Raw genomic sequence first — 20,488 nt, forward strand, 5'->3', positions numbered from 1 at the left:
CAATCAAACATCTAAAGTGAAAAGACTGTGGCATAGAAATGCAAATGTCACTACAATATTTCAAATAGCTATTCATCAATTGCAATGATGATTTCTGGGAAGTAATCCTCGTTTGTTTAAAGGTCTATGTAAAGAGGACACACACACACACACACACACACACACACTTACACACTCACACACACACACACACACACACCCACACAAACACTGGGTCATAAGTGACATGTTCCAGGTTAGCCCTGGTTGGCTGAAGGCAGGAATGAAAGATGCTTTGAAATGTCATCTCTGGCCTCTTCAGCCTTTAATTAAACCTTTAGAACCGGGAGATAAAATTAACAAATTGGGTAATGAATCGAGCAAAACAGGTGGTGGATGGTTGAGGAAAATGAACCAATCAGTCTTTCCTGTGTGGATTTATTCAGTTCCTAATTAGACACTGCCTTAGTTAATTATGATTGGGCTCTTTGGAAAAGAAAAAAGAAAAAAAGAAAAGCTCCATGCCCGACATTGACGGAATTAGTGTGACACTGAGTGATAAACAAACACCTCAACCTCACAGTTAATGCTGTAGAAAAGCCAGCATCTCCAACCTGATCAGGTTCTGTGCTATTGGATAGTCAACCTGTGAGACCTCACACTCTTTCAGATTCACTGCCAACAAAATGCTAAACTGACATCGAAGGTTATCAGATTTGATAATAAATAGTTCATTCATTTTTTACTGTCTCAGATTTTGTGATCAAAGGTCTGTGTATCTGACAGCAAAATGAAAAGAAAGCACTACTGATGTAGCATTTTAATGAGAGAGTTCTTAGTCAGCAGTGCCTTTCACAGCTTTTCTACTCTTATCCTTACTGTGTTTTACTTTTACAGGAGCTCATTCTTATATTTTCTCCTTCTTAGAAAAGTGCATCAGTTTAGCCCCATTCTTTCTGTATTTTCTCAAACTTTTTTGAATTAAGACATGAAGCATTCATGTTACATAAAAACAAGAGAAGTTGTTCATAGTGCTAAGATTTGCAGGTTTCCATTGTGATTACCTTCTAGTGTCAAATTTAGGTTTTAGTTTATAATGAGCAAGAATAAAAACAGAGAATATAAATAGTCTGCAGCCCAGAGTTGAAAGACTGCAACCTCAGGTCGTGTCTAAAAGATGTAGACAGAAAACAACAGGCGAACGGGCTTTGCTCAGTGTGAGCCCCAGTCTAAAATGAATTACAATAAATCATATCTGATCTTCCTGTCAATAAGGAGCAATGAAATAAAGCCAGGATGTCACTTTCGCTAGCTCTTGCTTCTGAACCTCTCATTTCTTCACACACTGCGGCTGTTTTTTCACACAAAAATGCACCATTGCTATCATTTCTTGGTGTTTTTCTGTTTTTTAAATGCAAAGAAAATATTTTTTAACCAGTCTCTGACCACTTATTTAGTTGTTTTTGAACCTCTGCCAAAGTTTGAATGAAACACTCTCAAATGTCTGGTTTAAATGTTATATTACTTTTACTGCACATTCAATTTGTGATACCAAAACATGTAAAAAAAAAAATTTAACTGACTGCCTGACAGCTGGTATTTAAGTTTTAATTTGTGTGTTAAATGTCAGCTGTGTGTGTGTGTGTAGGTTTCTCTCTGGTCATATCTTGTACCATTAAATCATATGAGTTGTAGAAATGTCCTCATGAGCTGGTTTCTGCTTCTTATGTTTTCTTCCAATGGGGCTTCAACACAACTATCCCCTGGCTCGTCCCACACAACAAGTTTGTAATTGCCTTTTAATAGTCAATTAAACTGTGCCCATCAATCAATTTCTGTCATGGACATGGGGTTTTGATTTAATTTCTTCAGAAAACAAACAGTTTTTATCATGTCAGATCCAATTAACCCATGCTGCTTTATCAGAATGAAAAATGTGCACTCAAGAGTTTATTTTATTTATTCAGAAATGTCAAATTTTGCTTTTTAGAGATCTAAATGCATGGAGAATGATCAGAGATTTTCTGCTCTTGATTTTGGTTTTACAAATAATCACTGAATGAAGTCTAATGAAGGATGACTAATGAAGGAAGAATGATCGAAGCATGATGCCAGACTTTGCTGAGGGCTACTTCTGTATGGCACCGTATCAAAGAGCTCAGTGCATGAGCACACATTAATTAAATTGCCCTTGCTCGACAAAGACTCAACCATGAGTCGACCTTCTGTATTTGCTTTTTTTTTTTAATGTTGCTTGAATGCTCCAAGTGTTACCTGTTTTCAAAGGATGCATCTGACAGGGTTTTAGTGAGATACCAGATCTAGAATAAGCTAATAAACTGAGTCAGACAGAGGGAATTATATCTTGCTGCCATTTTTTTTTCATGTCCCACAATCACTTCATCCTGTGGGAACAGACACAGATTGTACTACATTGATAACTTATCAAGATAAAAGGCTTAAATGTCAGTTTTCCTTTTTTAATATTCTGTCTCTTTTTGAGATGTGACACTTCACTAATGCAGTGTCTAGGTTGGGTTTTGTCATCGTGTGCAGTGGCCAAACTGAAAAAGCAGAAGGAAAAAAACAAAAACTATCAATTAGAAACTGATAACTGAATTCTTTATTTGTTTAAATTGTCACAAGTACATAAAGAGAGGAGACAGACCATTATATAATATGCTACGATTTGTTTAGGTGGGAAATTAAACAGTAAATCTGTGATATGTGTCTTTGACAATCCGATACCTGCTGTTGTTCTCTGATGAGACAAAGAGAACCAAACCACCTAAGTCTGAAGGCAAACAAAAGCCGGAATAACTGCTATTTTTGTGCTCAGCATTATCCAAAATTCATGGGACTTTGTGTGAGTCGGAAACAAAGACAACATGCTCCATGTACCAGAGTCTCAGATGGCTTCTCTAAAACCACAAAATGGGAGGTGACAGAATGCAGATCTATGTTTGCATGTTTCCCCTGATTCTCTACCCGTTTTTATTTGTATTCTCACTCACATTTGTGTGTGTGTGTGTGTGTGTGTGTGTGTTTGCGTGTGCGCATGTGTGTGCGTGCAGACGGAGGACGGAGAAGAGGAAAACCCGCTGGAAGCCTCAACCTCTTTGGAGCTGGAGTTCGTGGATGATCCCAATTTCAAAAACAAGGTCAACTACTCTTCCAGCGCGGTCCAGATCCCTACAGACATATACAAAGGCTGTAAGTCGCAGCTTCTTACTGGGCTTGAATGTGTGCCGTTGGTCATCTCGCTTGTAGGGAAGTGGGGGAAAGGGATCGTGAATTTTTAATACTGAATGCATATAGCAAGACTTGTGGGGCTCTCAGGAGTTTTATGTGTATCCTGATGAACCAAAAAGCCTTCCGACACAGCACTGGGTCAGGGACAGATGTCGTCTTTTTTTGATTTGACCTCTCTCAGTATGTTAACTCAGTTTCTCCCTCAGCCTGTACTTTAGCCCACTAACATGATTTTAGATGACAGACTCTGTCTCGCACCAGGTCAGTACTGTATTCTCTTTCATGTTTTCTCCTGCGTGGAACCCTGCCCTTCCTGCCTGGCACCGAGCTGCCCTGCAGACATAGCACCCTCCCTAGTCTGCAGCTGACACATGGACAAAAGGGAACACATGTACCTTCTGGGACTCTGATTTCGCTTGGCATGTTCCCTCTGTTGTCCACCTCTAACCTTTTAGATGATCTCTGCCTTCCTCTTTATAAAGACTCAAAAAAAAAAACCAAAGCATGTGCAGACAGGGACAGGCAGCCATTTTCACGCAGGAATTATTATTTTTTTTTATTTTTTTATGGCTTTCCGTTACTGTCTAGCTCTTCGGTGTCTTTGTTAAACAGGCAGTGTATGGCACCTGTCTGTAACAATGCCCTCCAGCTGTGCCTCCAGACAAATCTTGTCAGAATTAGACACTCGTGGTTCAGGGGGAGATGTCAAAGGCCATAGCTAACTCACAATAGAGCAATCAGGCCTGCGTATTGTTCCCAGAGCCATTCTGTGGCAGCTCTGGTTCCCTCGTCTGAAGATAGGAGTCAGAGAATAAAGGCCTATTGATTGAGCCGGGTGGAGTCTAGAGGAGTAGAGCGGTACAGTGCATGGAATTAGGTTTTTTTTCTCTTCTGTTGTGTGGGAAATGTTTACTATTGATGTTGTTTCATTAGCTCCCACTGCTCGGTCTGCTGTGCTGAGATTGCCAGCTGCAGATTTTGTGCCAAATTCATTATGAACATGTGTGTTGTAGTTTTAGTTGTCGTCGATAGATAAATAGTGGAAAAACATGTTGCTGCACAAATTTGCAGTAATTCTTAAAGATGTTTTGAGACCGAACCAAATTTCTCAGGTACAAATAGATATGCGAGATGTTTCAGTCAATGAATCTTGAATGTATAGTTAAGTCTAGACGATGTTGAAACTCTGAACTTTAAGCAGTTTCTGGACAACTTTTACTCCCGTCACATAAAATCCTTCTCCTCTACGGAAACAGTACAATCATGGCAACAAAAAAAAAGGCTATTAAAAAGTTATATTGTTACAAATCACAAAAATCAAAAAATGCAAAAGTTGAATTTCTTTATTTATGAAAATGACAAAAATCCCAGAATCCACATGTGCAACAGGTGTTACCAATGTGACTGTACATACCACAGATATTTTCATATTTACATTTTCATTTTGTTTCCGTACTCCTGTGTGGAAGGACAGCCTGCAGTTCAGCCAAAAAATCCCTGAATTTTTATCACAGACTGTTGATCAGAACTGTATCAGTAATTGCTTCACAGTTGTGTGAAGGGGTGCAGAATTTTTAACTTTTATAGAATCTGGTTCGTACAGATGGGTGTTTTTTGTTGTTTTTTGTGATTAAGTGATTTTGATTAAGTACATGTGAAAATTTCCAAATTTTCCAATGAAACAACAACTCACAAAGGAGCATTTCAAGTTGAAAATCCAATGATTCCTTCTGTCTTTATGGTTTGTGGCTATGAAAAATGGTGAAATATTGGGGATTGGTAAAAAAAAATAACACGGCTTTCAAACATGTCAGCAGGTTTTGGGGTTCAGAGGGTTAAAGGGAAACTCCGTCTTTTTTCTTTTTTAATTTTTTGTTTTACAGCTCTTGGGAAATACAACTGCACATGTAGAGTAAAGATGTGTGAGCATCTTGTGGCTCTAGAGGGAGCTTTGCTAAATCTGATGGGCTACATCCCTGCTGTGTCAATTTTGATGCTTTTTTATTGAAACTAGAATACAGAATTAGTGGAGTGTTCTTTTAACCAGCTTTGCCGACAGGGTTTTACATCAAGTGCATGTTAGGGGAGCCGTGCGTGTCTTAGAGAGATGGTAGAAGTCGATTATTACCTGTATGTCAGGCTCTGCTCTGGTCCCACCAGTGGGAGCCTGCAGGGTGCCTTGGAGAGGATGTCTGAGGAAACTAACGTGGGCGAATTGTTGTCCTCTGGGTCTGGAGAGGTCTGGATCTACAGCATATCTGTGGGTTTAGGATTAGCACAAGAGAAGCAGTGTGAGTGGGTAGATTCAGCGCTCGCTCCTCAGGGGGAGGCCAGAGGAAAGGCAGAGAAAAGAATACTGTAGGAAGAATTTTTGCACAGTCCAAAGTACAGCATAATGTTCAACAGTTGATGTAAGAGTCTGTGCTGTTTAGTAGCTCATGTGTTCTGTGTAGCTGAAGTAGCATGCTTTGATTTGTACACGTTGTCGGTGCACTTATTAAATTGACTCTTATCAAAAAAATGGCAGCTTGAATTGCCAGTCACATCAAAATGGGCTTGGAGATGGACTGAGAGAGGCTCAGATAGAAGGACAGATAGAAAGAAAAGGGGTGAGAGGGAAGGAGAAGAGATGCTTTAATAATAGAAACCATTTGGTGCAAAAAAAAGCATTTTCTTTCTTTTTTTTTTAATATTGTGATCCTTTCAGCAGCTAAATGAGGCGATGTATGCGCCTTGGTTTGATTTGTCTGCTAGGCCCCATGTCCGTTTATTGAGATTGAGAGTGTTCCCTGAGCGCAGTAATGAACCATTTTATGATTCATTATCCCACTGCTGATTCCTGCTGCCAAGTCTGCAAACTTTCTAATTAGCTTAGGTCAAACATTCATACAGTTTTCTTCTAATTATCATTGCTTATTACAAAATGGACATCACAACACGGCCACAGAGGAATAAATTGATGTGGGTGGTGTTGTCCATGGAGCGACAGGTTTTATTCTTCCAGCGAATATTACAGAAATGGTGAGGAGCAGGCAGGGATTTGCTAAATAACTGCAGAGGAAGGGCTCTGAGAATATAATCTGTAAAATAATCACTAAAAAATAAGTGGGGGGAATACATAAATTGTTCTTTGGCAACTATTTTGTAGATTCAGTGGAGTCTAGCTGGTAATTGGACCGTGTTCCTGCTTGCAGATAGACCATACTAAGCCAGATTGGGTCATTCTAGGGTTGCATGTCCATTATAACATGTTGAAAATATAGAAGGCTGTGAATCAGCCTTTTCTTTTTTGTTTTTTTTTTTCAAAAAAGGTAATAATAATGTGTATAAAGTGTACAAATAGTGTAGGAATACGTTAGTGTTTGTATGAGAATAAGCAGGCGCTGCTCCCAGCAGGGAATAAAGGAAGCCACCATTGAATGTGGGAAGTCCTTTCATTAAATTTGAAGTTTAAATCCGCTGCATGCAGCTTCTTTTCCAGCAGCCTAACGTCATGTTGTCAGTTTGCTATTGTAGTCGGGCACAGTGAGAGACTTGGTTATCAGAAATGAACGACTACGACTGGCTAACTGTGTGCGCAGATGAAAGAGCAGAGCTTAAATGTTTTGCATGGGGCAATTAACCCACCCACCCATCCTATCCCCCACACACAACCACATGCCACAACCATCATTACCACCCCTTCCTCAGTTGTCTTACATTCGGTCACCATTTTCCAAAGTATAGCATGCTATCTAAGAGCTATGCCGTTTATACAACCGTTGGCTTCCATGACTCCAACTTGTGAGTGAAATCAAGGATGCTCCAATAGTTCCTAGGAAAAATGTGTTCGCACAGCACTGACCTTTTCACCTTGCTCGCTACTAACTTTAACGTTATTTTCACATCCAGCAATTATGCACAATGTTGCGTTACTATTTGGTATGTGTCAATTGCTAAAGGAAATATCTGCATGTTTAGCTACTAAATGCTTCAGTTTGTTCAACAAATTAGTTGCTAAATGTGTGTACTTCACATATGGTGCTGAACAGGTAACATGCAGTGCGTTTGTTTTAGCTTTTTCACCAAACAGCTGACTGGATTGATGAGAGTGAACACGTCACAGTAATGTACAGCGATCAGCCACAACATTAAAACAATAACCATTTAACTATAATGCAATGTTCTGCTGTTAAAGCATGGATCGTGACATTCAGGTGGATGTTCCTTTGACACGCACCGCCTACCTAAACATTGTTGCAGACCAAACACATACTCCCATGGCAACTGCACTCTCCACTGCCATCAACCTTCAAAAGCAATCAGTGTACCCTGTTACATGACGAAAACTGCTCAGGAACAACTCGAGGAGCACAAGAAGGAGCCCAAGGCATCAATTCGACCTCCATACTCCCCAGATCCCAATCCAATCGAGCATCCAGGAGATGTGCCAGAACAGACCTAGTGTACAGATGCACAGGACCCGAAGGATCCCACCCTCCCGTTGTCTGACACCACAGGTTGCTCTGACATGGCCCAATGAGTCAGAGTTGTTTTGATGGCATGATGGGAACCAACACAGTATTAGGCAAGTTGTGGCTGATTGGTGTATATATATATATATATATCACTTAAAAAAAAATAAATGCAAAAAAACCCCACTTCTCATTGTGAAGTACCTGTCTGAACTGAGGAATTCAGTAAAGGAAAATGTTGTGCTTTGGAGAGTGGTCAGCAGTAATGTCAGTTATAAATAGTGTGTAGACTAGGCAGTAGGCTAAAGCATTCAATAAATGCTGAGAATTTATTTAACTAGAGAGAAAATAAAATCCCCAAATCACTGCCTACTGAACGAGCAACAAGCTTGTTCTCTCTGCCCTTTGAAAGTTAGCTCTCATTTTGCTGCAGCGCTCTCTGGTCTGTGATTGGATCCCCTCTGGGAAGCTCTGGGCAGAAAAAGTCATCCAGTTCACCTCTGTAAAGAGCAAATTGCACAGTGTATGTAATGTGCAGTTGAAGACTGAGAGCAACAGATACAGCAGATACCGAGTCAATGCAGTGTTGTTTGAGATTTGAAGAGAAGAGAAAGATTTGCATCTGCCAGGTTTCACTTGAGTGAAACAGCATCTGATGTATCTCACCTTGTTTCAAATGGAACTGGAGAGTCACTTCGCCTGCTACTGGAGGGACAAAGGCGACTTTGATAGGCAGACTCAGGTCTGTTCACAAAACGAGACGAAAATAATAATGACAGGAATGAGAATTATGCTTTGTTACTAAGTCGTATTATATGCTTTGGCTCCAGTTAGTGAATGTGCCCTCTTTACTGAGTACTTTTGCCCTAGATTTCTGTAATAAAATGGTACATTTGTCGTCTTAAAGTAATACGCTACGAATCTTGAGATTTGTCCCAGCTAAATGTAGAATGTCATCTTTGTCAGCGAGTACGTGTGTGTGTGTGTGTGTGTGTGTGCGTTTGTGCGCATATAGTACATGCAGTCTGTATTCGTTTCGCACGCCCCAGGTTCCTTCCAGCAGAGGAAGCTTCCCTGTCAAGCAACTCACGCCACGCTGGAGATCAACTCAGCCCCTCTCAACATCAAACCAGATTTAAATGTGTGGAAAAAAGCAAAAGTGATTTGTGAAAAAAAAAGGAGAGAGAGAAGGTGGAAAAAAGAGAAAAGGATTTGAAGTTAAAGCAAAAGCGAAGAAAGACGGTATAAACACTGCAGCTGTTTTTTTGGGGTTTTTTTGGTTGTTTTTTTTCTGTATTTTTTTTTTCATTCTCGACTTTACAGACTCCATCTTTCTCTCTTCCTCTGCCCCTCACCCATCCAACCCCTATAGTGTGTGCCCAGTGAAGGGGCACTATCATTTGCCCGCACACTAATTAGAACAGTCAGCACAGCAAACTCCTCTTCACTCACCACCAGGCTCACAAATTACATTTCATGTGTTTGTTATTTACTGCTCTTCTTTAATTAGAAAAAGTATTTGGAGGAGCACTCAGGAGGTATGGTGAAATCTCTCCCTTCTGTCTTACTCTGTATATTGAATAATCATCCTCCCTTAGAGAAATTTCCTTTTGTCTCCCTGCCTTCACAGTCTGAGATTTCTATTTAGCAAAACTGAGGTCTTCAGTGACAAATACACTCATGCCAAATGCTGTTTCTAAGTGAACCTATTCGGACCCTTCTCACAGATTTGAATTATAATTAGTTCTCCTTTTTCAGTTGCACAGAAATTCTTGGAGGCTGTTTTGTAAAGAATGCATATGAGCTTGTTGAGCATCCTCTCGCTGTCTATTTTTCTACTGTATAAAAAGACACATTTTTGTCTGCAAAGGCTTAGACACTGTTCTGGCTTGTGTGGATGCGTGAGATGCTGCCAGTTCCTCTTGCTGCTGCTTCCTCTGCAGGATGAAAGGTTTAAGGTTCAGGCTCCTTAACACTCTGCCAGGCCACAAAATCAGCCTGAAGACAAAACAGGAGAGACAGGGAGGAAGCAGGACGGAGGAGCGAGAGATGGAGGAGGAATCAGGTTGACAATATAGAAGCAAACAGAGGAAGGAGCTACATGCAGCAGAATCAGTGATGCTGGTCTGGGAGGACTTTGAACTATGCAGGAAGCTGTTGGTTTATCAAGCTGCTTGTTTTCATCCCAAAACAGATTTTCTTATTTACTGTATGTTTAGTGAGGTCTTGAAATTATCCAGCGTTTACCAGGACAGTGAAAACATGCTTCTGAATTTTTGTGTTTTGGGCTGGAAGCAAAAAAAAAAAACAAAACAAAAAAAAAAAAAACAGCTTTTTTTAAATGTTTAAAATCCATTTATTCATTGCTTAGTACCACAAGAATAAATGGAAAAATGTGTTTTGTTGATTGAGATTAAATGGCTTAAATATCACACTTATGTTATCAAACGAGATGGTATACGCTCAGTGAGCAGTTCAGTGACTGCTAGAGTTAAAAATCTGGCAAATCTTTCCTTTTTCCCAGCTTCTTGTCATATAAATGGTGCAATTTTCTCATGCCTTTCACCTGCTGGTGTGGTTTGGGTGTCTGTGGTTTAACATACTAAAGTTCAAAGCGAGCTGCAGGCCTACATGTCCTAGTGTTACCCAGCCTGTCTACGTGAGCACTGTCACCTGTATGTCAAAGTAAGCAGGACTGATCTGCACCACCACCAAGTCACTCTGTTTAAAACATAGAATATGTAAACGCTTTACCCTGATGACAGCGTTAATGGTTATGAGTCTTCAAAGGGACTCAGCTAATAGGTTTAGCTCCATTACCGTTATGGATTTCTTATGAGGGACCACTTGAGTTCCATCATGATAGATTACAGACCATTGTGCCTTTTTTTCTTGCTCTGTGTGTACAGTAAAGGCAAGCACTCATTTCTATAATGTTGGATTAATACGGGGCATAAGGCGCAGATCGGTTCGGATGGCTCTTTATCTCGGGCACATCAGGGTGAATAATGTGTGTACGTGGGCCTGGCGGGGGTGGTGCTGTCATAGGATAGGGGTGGTGGCGGTGGGGGAGAGTTGAGGGATGATTTCACGCAGAGATGCTCCATAAATCCCACTCATAATTGTTTCCCTACTTGGTGTGCAGTCTTGCTCCATAAAGGGGCAAAGCCAAGGGTGCTCTAAATGTCAGGGGAGCAGCACGCTGATGAATTACCTGTTAAAGATATCAGAGAGAGGCGCATTTCATGTGAAAGATGAGCCCAACACAGCGCTATAGGCTCCGACTGCATGTATGAGCTTATTCAGCCCCCCCACCCCGCCCCTCCCCCAGGGGAAATTTGTCTTTTTATCAACTGTCCAGAGAAGTCACAGCATATCCTAGCCGAATAAATCAAAGAGAATTAGCTTGCTGGGTTTTCTTATCTCTGATGTGCCTGTTTTTCTGCAGAGATCACCTGAAGATGTGTGCCTTGGTGTGTGTGTGTGTGTGTGTGTGTGTGTGTGTGTGTGTGTGTGTGTGTGTGTGTGTGTTTGCAGAATTGGCCTGACAGTAGAGGTGGCTCATGTATGACTGGTTTAGTTTCAGCAGGCAGCATGAATACACACCGATCTGTCTCTTAGCAGCCTTCGTCGAAAGACCCAGACTTGACCGAAATGTGAACGAAGCTACATGCAGTTAAGTTTGTGTGTGTGTGTTAATCCTTCTTGCATAGCTGCACAGCCACAGATTGGTAATACCTTGATGTTTGTCAGGGTAGCTGAGATGGTGCTAGTTTTAAACAGAGGTTGTAGGATGTCTCTTTCCCCTTGGCCTGTCTGGGACAGCTATCATTACAGACCCAGCGCCTCTCCAGATAAGAGCGCCCAGGACTTCACAGTACACAGGCTGCGGCAACCTGCTGTGATAGCTCATGCTTAAAGGATAATACTTTCTGCGCATTAATCAGATGGCTCTTTGACCACGGAGTATTGCGCGGCCCAGATGAAATTGAAAAGCGAGGTTTGGTTCCCTGATAATCTCCAACACAAACATCAGTAAAATGCAGCCACTGGTCTCACTGAAAGGCTTCAGAGTCAGGGAAGTGATTGCAGCAGGTTTAAAAATTCACGATGGAAATGTCAGAGATGCTAAGAGTCTCACTAATTTCTCTCTCCAGTTCAGTGTTTCTGGTTCTTCATACCATCTGGACTCTTGGCAAATGTAAACACCGTGTTATGAGAGATGGAACATAAAGCTCTTCTACTTTCTAAATCTGCTGGTATGCAATTAATTTTGCAGCAGAAACTGGCATGTATCCTTCACCAGTGAATCTTCAAATAAACCACATAACAAAAAGCTGGCAAAACATTAGATGATTTAGAAAGTATTGTCTTCCACTAGATTATAAATTATATTTTCCTATGATGATGAAGGCCTAGCTTTTCTGGAAAAAAAGGGTGATTTGACATTTGTTACATACTACAACAACACACTGAATAATCAGTTCTTTGACCTGAATTATGTCTTAGATTCTGTCATTTTCAATTTAGCAGTTTAAAATGTGGTTTATTTTGCGTGTCTGTTTTTTTTTCTTTCTCTCCTCTGGCCTCATGGGCGAAAAATTGCCTTTTTCCTTGCTGTGAAAGCAGCCACTCACTCGTGTTAATTTCTGTGTTTCTTTCCATCAATCACCCCCTCCCCAAATGGGTTTCATGTTTATGCCCATTTGTAGGGCTGCTTCTATCCTCCTCCATTCTTCCTTTGTGTTTATGTCTATGGATGTTGAGGAAAAACATGTCGAGGAGCTCCCCTTGGTGATGGCAACAATTTGGCTTTCATATGCCCCTATCCTCCAGACTCTGCTTAGTGCTGCTAGTCGGGTTATATGCGTGTGTTTGCATGCATTTGTTCTACAGGATGCAAGAGAGTAATAGTACTTTTGTTTTGATGCCATTTTGGAAAGACTTTGACAATGTGAAAGGGAGCTTTCAGGTGAAAAAAACTAAGCAAAATTATGTTTTTAGGTAGTGTTGTGTAATTGTGATTATTTAGAATCTTGCAGCTCACTGTAAAGGAGGTGAGAAGAGGATGGGGGGAAGGTTAGTGTCATATTTCTTACCTCTAAACTGACAGCTTGTCAAAGACTGAGCAGTAATTGAAAAGCACAGGAAAAGTGGATAATGATCGTTTATTTGTGTGAAATTCAAACGAGGGCTTGAGAAAAGCTGGACTTGTCGGTTCAGAGGCTTATCTAGCTTTGGTTGGCTGAGTAATTAAATCAGAGAAGCGAGTGAAGTTCTCCTCAGCTCAGCGCCTCGTCTTGTTTCCTCTTTAATCAGGTGGCTATTAAACCTCTGATTGCACTCCCCATCTTCTGACTTCAGCTTAGCTATTAAACACAGACTGGAAGCATTTTTAGTTTGTGTGTCTCTGTGTGTGTATGTGTGTGTGTGTGTCTGTCAGTCAGCATGCTTATTGTTTCACGTTGTAAGGATATGTAAGAATAGAAGGAATAGTTTCCATCACAAGTGGAAGACGAAATAGGACAGAGCAAATACAGTGCAATATAGATTACAAAAGAGTGAAGCTGAGGAGAAAAGACACAGATGCTGGTGTTGTTCCACCACCTGCAACATGTTTTTCCATTTATTGTTGACTAGTTGATGAATGCTTCTTTCAACAACTACAAATTCATTCAGCACTGACACGTAAAATGTCTGGGACCTTATGTTTTAACTTGAAAAATGCACACATTAATGCACTTGCATGCACAATAACCAAGCACATACAAATCCTCGAACACACCCACTCATGGACGTTTGTAGAAATAGTTTATATTCCTCTGCTATCAACAATTCAGCACTGGCTTTTTTCTCTGTGTGCTTCAAGTGACATAATCTGTCACAAGTGACTGTATGACCTCTTCCAAGGTCATCTGATTCCTCCTTTGCACTCGGCAGAGATGCTACAGATTGGACTAATGCCAAGCTGCCTGCATACATCCACTCTCATGTGGCTAGCCTACTTCTGCTGGCACAGACAAGGTTGTTCTCCAAAGACAGTCGACCTTTGGATTAGTGACAGAAAAAACCTGGTGTTATGTTTAACATTTAGGGTGCATTAAATAAATATATTTAGTATTAGGTAGTAAGAAAATGTATCTTTGTTTATCTTGACTATTAATATATTTACTAAATATATATACACACACATATATATACACACACACACACATATATATATATACATACACACACACGTTTTTTCTTAATTTTTACTACTTTCTACGTTGTAGATACATACTGAAGACATCAAAACTATGAAGCAAGATATATGGAATTATGTAGCAAACAATTGTGAAATAACTCTAAATGTTTTATATTTTTGATTCCTCAAAGTTGCCACCCTTTGCTTTGATTACTGCTTTGCACACCCTTGGCCTTCTTTCAGTGAGCTTCATGAGGTCGTCACCTGAAATGGTTGTCACTTCACAGGTGTGCCTTGTCGTGGTTAATTTACATAGCAGTGAGAATCTGCAATGTAAAAAGTCATGAAAATGAAGAAAGACCATTAACTTTTGAAAAGTTTGGGGTCACCCAGACAATTTCATATTTTCCATGAAAACTCTCACTTTTATCCATGTGCTAACATAACTGCACAAGGGTTTTCTAACCATCAATTAGCCTTTCAACACCATTAGCTAACACAATGTAGCATTAGAACACAGGAGTGATGGTTGCTGGAAATGTTCCTCTGTACCCCTATGGAGATATTCCATTAAAAATCAGCTGTTTCCAGCTAGAATAGTCATTTACCACATGAACAATGTCTAGACTGGATTTCTGATTAATTTCATGTTATCTACACTTAAAAAAAACTGCTTTTCTTTCAAAAATAAGGACATTTCTAAGTGACCCCAAACTTTTGAACAGTAGTGTATATTTATGTACAGCTTGTTCTTTCTATTTTTAATGAGGTAATAAGAAAATGTATCTTTGTTTATCTTGAGTATTGGAAAAAAAATGTTGCCAAGAAAATGCATTTTACGAAAATCGGATTATAAAACCAATTTTACTGCCTGTCGTTTTTTACTTTGAGGGACTGTGGCACAAAATCAGAAACTCATTTGCAATCCTCTCCATTTTTTTCAACTCTGTATAACCAGAAGTAGAGTTGCACTCATTGCAGGAGGACCTTGTTTACCAAACACTTGGGTATAAAGTGTCTCCTTGCAGCAGAAATCACAAAAAAAACAAACAAAACTTTTGAATACAATCTGCTCCAACTTACTATCATGAGTCTTATTTCTTGTGTGTTTCTCTGTATGTTTTTCTAAAGCCCCCACCATCCTGAATGAATTAAACTGGACCCAGGCGCTGGAGAGGGTCTTCATTGAAAACCGTCGGGATGACAGCTCCTTGCGCTGGCAGGTGTTTGGCAGTGCCACAGGAGTGACACGATACTACCCAGGTAGGCCGAAGGGAGCCGAGTCGACAGTCTGCCTTATAACTCACAGCAAGATAAAGTCTAAATTGACCCTAGGGATCCTCAGCTGCAGAACATTGGCAATCTCTTATCAGATGGCTGTACTGGTAACTCGATAGACAGAATGAAATTATGATTACTTTGATCTAATCTGATCTGAAATATCCTACAGTGCACTGCACGGCCAGTAACTTATTTTCTTGCTGTCTCCAGCCACTCCGTGGAGGGCGCCCAACAAGATTGACCTGTACGATGTCCGCAGAAGACCGTGGTAAGTGTCGTGACCCTGTTCCCACAGACTCATTTAAGTTTTTTGTTCTGCTGCTGTTAATGCCTGCTGGACACTGTATGAATAGTATGAAAATAAAAGCCATTATCCTTTGAAGTTTTGAACATAGCAGTAATTTTCAGTGATGTTTTTCCAGAAACTGACACATTTTAAGTCTTCAGGAAAATAAGTTTTGACAGCAGAAGTGATGCTGGTATCGTCATTTGACACTGCACCTCAAAAAAAATCTGTAATTATACGTCATTTTTGCTTAATATTGCAAAATACGCCAACATATCAATAAAATTGCCCAAAAAGATAGAATTTACGTCAAATGTAAAATAATTTAAAACCCTGTAACTGTGAATAGCCATAAAATGTCAAATTCTTAACATTTTTTGATATAAAAAGATTTGCAAATTTATTCTAGTTTCACAATTTTTTTTATTTTATAGAAGAAATTGTTGAATTTAAGGTCAATACTATAAATATATTTCTGAAATTGGATAAAATAAGTGACAGTCTGCTAAAAATGAAGGTTCTATAATTTAACATGGATTTGTTTAGTTTGAAGGTTTGTCTTTATGTAGGTTTTCTCATCAAAAATGTTGAATTAATGTGTTTTCATCTATCTTCCATCAATCCATCTAATAATTTTATTTTTGTTACAGATGTAATTATCCTTCATTAAACACTGGAAAGCCAAAAAAGACACATAATCTTGTGTAAAATTAGGGATAGAAAATGTATTTTTTTGTGTAAAATGAAAAATGACTGCATTTGTAGGGGTGGTTATTTTTCATTATTTTACTGTATTTTTTGGTGCCTTAGCTGCTGGAATATTACAGTTTTTTTTAAGGTCTTTCTTTTTTATTGTAATTATATTCAAACACCTGAGCTCAGGCAAACTTTTAGCAAGAAGTGAGATCAAACTGTTGAGTTTGAGGAAAACAGTCAGTGATTTATGATTTCCACATTAGTATAAATTCAGACTTTAATGCTGCAGTTAGAACCACTCTAGAGTATATTATAAACAGGTTTTACTCTTTCAAATTCTAATTTCTGTGTTATAAAAGAGGCAACAGCCTGTGGCCGTTCACTGCGTATGCCTTTTACTGTTACACTGAAAATAATTTGAGGTCATTTTGCTCACTGAAAAGGTATCACTTGCTGCATGTCTGCACATTAGAGGGCTTTATGAATATAGCTAGTATACAAAAGAAAGGCTTTAACTTATAAATCCAGCCAGTGTTAGGATTCCTCTGCAGTAATTTCTCTTCAATAGACCGTCTGTGCTCCTTCCAGCCCGGAGCAAAAAAAAAAAAAAACAGAATATTGTTTAATGAAATGAGATCAAATGTTTCCCTGACCTGTATTTATCTCAGTAAGAATAATATACAAAGCACCATCTTACAAAACAAGCTAGAGGCTAATGCTTAGTTCAGAGTGGCCACCTTTGCGTCTGCAGCAGCTGATACCTGTACAGAGCAGCTGGATGGACAGAATTAGGCTGTGGCGGCTAAAAACACCTGCCTCACCCGCCCACCAGAGCTTCCTGTCCACCCTCTGACTTTCAATCTACCTGCCACTGTCAAATCGGCTTTGTGGCTGCCCTGCCTGTTGCCTGGTTACAGGTCAGAGCGAACTGGACATAACCATGACAGCAATGTTGATTAGACCTGACCCCGTTTTCCGTCTCTGTCTTCGTCCAGCTCAACCTGAGTGGCTGTTTGAGGTCAGGCTGGGCTGGCAGATGAAGGCTCGGGTCAAACAAACACGAGCAATTCAGCTGTGTTCAAATTAGAATGAAGCTCAGGATACCAAATATGCAATATTGACAATCTGAAGTGTAACTATTTCTTGTGCAAGTGAAGTTTATAGATCCAGTCAAGGTTTATTTATTGATTTGTGGGCATTACAGCGCTGCCATCCTCGACCAAAAGAAAATATAGGAAATAAATGCCCCAGACTAAATAAAACTGAAGTCAAAAAATACATAATTCTGTATCCCATACCACACACACAATGACATAATAGGAAATGTAAAATAGAATACAGTAAAAAGTTCACATTTTCCTCACAGCACAAAGTTTTGGTTGTCCTGTGAGATAAGAGAGACATAAAAAGTCTTGTACTGTAAGTTCCGCTATACAGCTGAAGATTTTGACTTGCCACAAAGTGAATGTAGATTCAATTCAAAGTGATCGCCTCACACTTCAATGTATACACAACCATGAGACTAAGAAGGTGTTCTCTGACAATTTAATTAAGTTAACAGCAGATTAAAATCTCCCCGGTGCTGCGCTGTCGCATTAGGCAACAGAATAAACATGTAAAATGCTGGAAAGCACAAGGCAGCGTGCAGCAGGACAAGTTAAAACAATGATCCTGTCCCTGATCTGTCAGCGCAATAGCCGAACTACATCCGAGTTTAATTCCCTTACACATGTTGGGAGTGGAGGACTCTTCCCAGAGACGGAGAGGAACAAGCGATGAGAAAGATGAGGGGGGCTGCTGAGCGGCAGCAGCATGTGTGACAAGGTTAGACAGAGGAAGGGGTGTATTTTTGCACAGAGGAACACCTTGTCACCCCCCTGGTCCTCCATGTTTGTCACTGTCATTTCTGTTGAGCTTTTCCTCATGTTGGAGCCTTAGACATTCCTGTAGCCTGTTGCTTAGCAACTTATGCCCAGCCGTGCTGAGTGGCGGGGCCGTGGCAGGGAGTGTCATGATATGTCAGGTCAGACTTGTGTGATTATAGTCTAACATGCTGTCTCCTCTGCTGACATTCACTGGAGAGGTCGGCCAATCACGCACTGTACAAAAACAGTCTGCTGGGGTTAGGTAAGCCCGTCACATGTGCTTATGTGACAGCACTAGATAGCGGTTTCCGTCACAGGGACAGTAGCACAAATAACCGCATGAGCATTTCCACAGGAAGCACAGATACCAACATGAGCACTATTTATGCATCCAGGTGGCATTTAAGGAGAAATCTGATTCCTCAGTTTTTGTGTATGGAAATATAATGTGGAATTATACTGCAGTGAATGCAACAGATTGCTAATCTTTTTAAAAGCAAATCCAACAGTTCCGACTGTTTATAGAAACAGTGCCTAATATGTAGCAGTCTGTGTGTGCTGTAGCAGCAGCACTGTCAAATTTAGTGCTAAAGGCCTGTTTAGTCCCATCAATGTGGATTTAAGATGCTATTCTGCTATATGCCCACATGTAGTTGGCTGACTTTTGCTGAGAAATGACAGCTGTGGCCACAAGTGACACCTGAAGGATAAAACTATAACTTAACAGCTAGATTCGACAAAGCGCTTTACAATGTCTGTGTCACGCTAGTGGTGCCAAAGCTGCCATGCAAAGCGCTCGCTTGACATTGGAAACAACTTGGTGTTCAGTGTCTTGCCCAAGGACTGCCCACCTTGCAATAGGTTGCAGACAACCTTCTTCACCACTAAAGCCACTTAGTTCATAGTCGCAAATCACAATAAATCACATAGTAGCAAATATAATAAGCAATCTATATATCTGAAATGTGCTACCATGAACTGTGATAACCCACTGATAATACCACACCTAAGTAGGACTATGTCAGCAAAACCTCAGACGATTGAATCTTTTTTTTCTTATCAATATCTATTTTTATTCATTATACTCCCCCCAACCTCATTTTTCAGCAATCGCATAACCAAGATTAAGTCTACCTCTTTAAAACCCTTAATAAGTTGGGAGCACCTGTCTTGTCATTAGGTTTGCTTTTATATAAATCAAGAAGCTACTCAAAAGGTGGAAACTAGCTTGGCAGCGGTGGCAATAACACCCACTAAACATTACTTTCCTTTCATGTTATGTCAACTCCTGATGAGTTACAATCAGCTCCACACATGCAGTTTTGTGCTCATCCCATGATACAAAAAGAATAACTAATCACTTTGTTACAAATGACACAAAACACAGACATTGCACTGATCAAACTGATTGCAACAACACTGTCATCTGTGCCAAAAAGTCACACCTGACTGAATAATAAAATGAGAGCAATTCAGATGTGATTAGAATTATGGCTAAAGTAATGTTTTCTTTTTTTTTTTTAAATGACTTTACACATGCAGTAAATAGTGTAAAACAGACAAACACACACTATCTTCCAAATCCTACCACATACCTAACAGATCTTTTCCTCTCACAAACTCACAGATACATCAGATCGTACGAGCCGATATGCCAGATAGATACTACAGCTTCACAAATACCAGTAAAGCAAGTGGAATACACAGATCTAATCGCAGGAACATACTTCAGTAACATTTGCGCTGCTCTAAAAAGAGTCCCACAGTCTCAGATGTGAATTGTACACAGACTGGATGTAGCAGCCAGAGTTCCTGGCCAGTTTGTAGAATAATAGACCTGTAATTTTACTGGGGCCGATCGATAGTGGTGTGACTGACCTGGCCAGAGCGGTCCAGGTGGTGCTCTGAGAAAAAAAAACTGAAAAAAAATCTGAGGTCTGCCTGCCTCTACAGATGGGCTTTCTCCCCTTCTGCTCTCCTACCAACAGCCCCAGGAAAATTAATGGTCCAGTCAGCACACTTAATTGTCTCCAATTGCTCTGACATTAATTATTAACATTTGTCCATTATAATGTCTGTTCGTGTTATCAAGGGTAGCGAAGCAGAGGGTGAAGTGAGGCAAAGGAGAGGGAAAAAGCCAAAGGGTGAAGAGAGAAATAACCAGAGCCAGGTATGGAGTCCTGTTAGCCAAGCGTTGCAAAGATCCCATTACCTCCCAGGTTCACAACAGCATGTAGGCTATATCACATATTGATTTCTTCAAAAAGTCAATCTGACCTCTTTATAAATATTATGACTGCTGGTCAATCCTCGAAGCTCAGGCTCCCCAAAACAGCATTCCCAATATCTGCAGCCTTGAGCTTCGCCTCCTCCTTTCATTCTCTGCGCCTCACTTCAGTTGGAGTCCGAGTCAAAAGAAAGGCCAGTGTTATTGTTGTAGCCGAAAGTGCCGCGAGGCTTTAGCCGTTTTACCAGGAGAGTCCCAATG

General features: G+C 40.2%; 1 protein-coding gene across 3 annotated transcripts in view; it reads left to right on the forward strand.

Annotated features, from left to right (window-relative positions):
• cacna2d2a (calcium channel, voltage-dependent, alpha 2/delta subunit 2a) overlaps positions 1 to 20,488 on the forward strand; it is a 153,219-nt gene that overhangs the window by 95,073 nt on the left and 37,658 nt on the right. For all 3 annotated transcript variants that reach the window (XM_023287421.3, XM_023287422.3, XM_023287423.3), the window contains 3 exons: positions 3,054 to 3,192; positions 15,004 to 15,135; positions 15,364 to 15,421. In XM_023287421.3, the coding sequence (XP_023143189.2) occupies positions 3,054 to 3,192; positions 15,004 to 15,135; positions 15,364 to 15,421 (329 nt within the window). The remainder of the gene's footprint in view (positions 1 to 3,053; positions 3,193 to 15,003; positions 15,136 to 15,363; positions 15,422 to 20,488) is intronic.

This window comes from Amphiprion ocellaris, chromosome 5, assembly GCF_022539595.1.
Source record: "Amphiprion ocellaris isolate individual 3 ecotype Okinawa chromosome 5, ASM2253959v1, whole genome shotgun sequence".
Classification (NCBI taxonomy): domain Eukaryota; kingdom Metazoa; phylum Chordata; class Actinopteri; family Pomacentridae; genus Amphiprion; species Amphiprion ocellaris.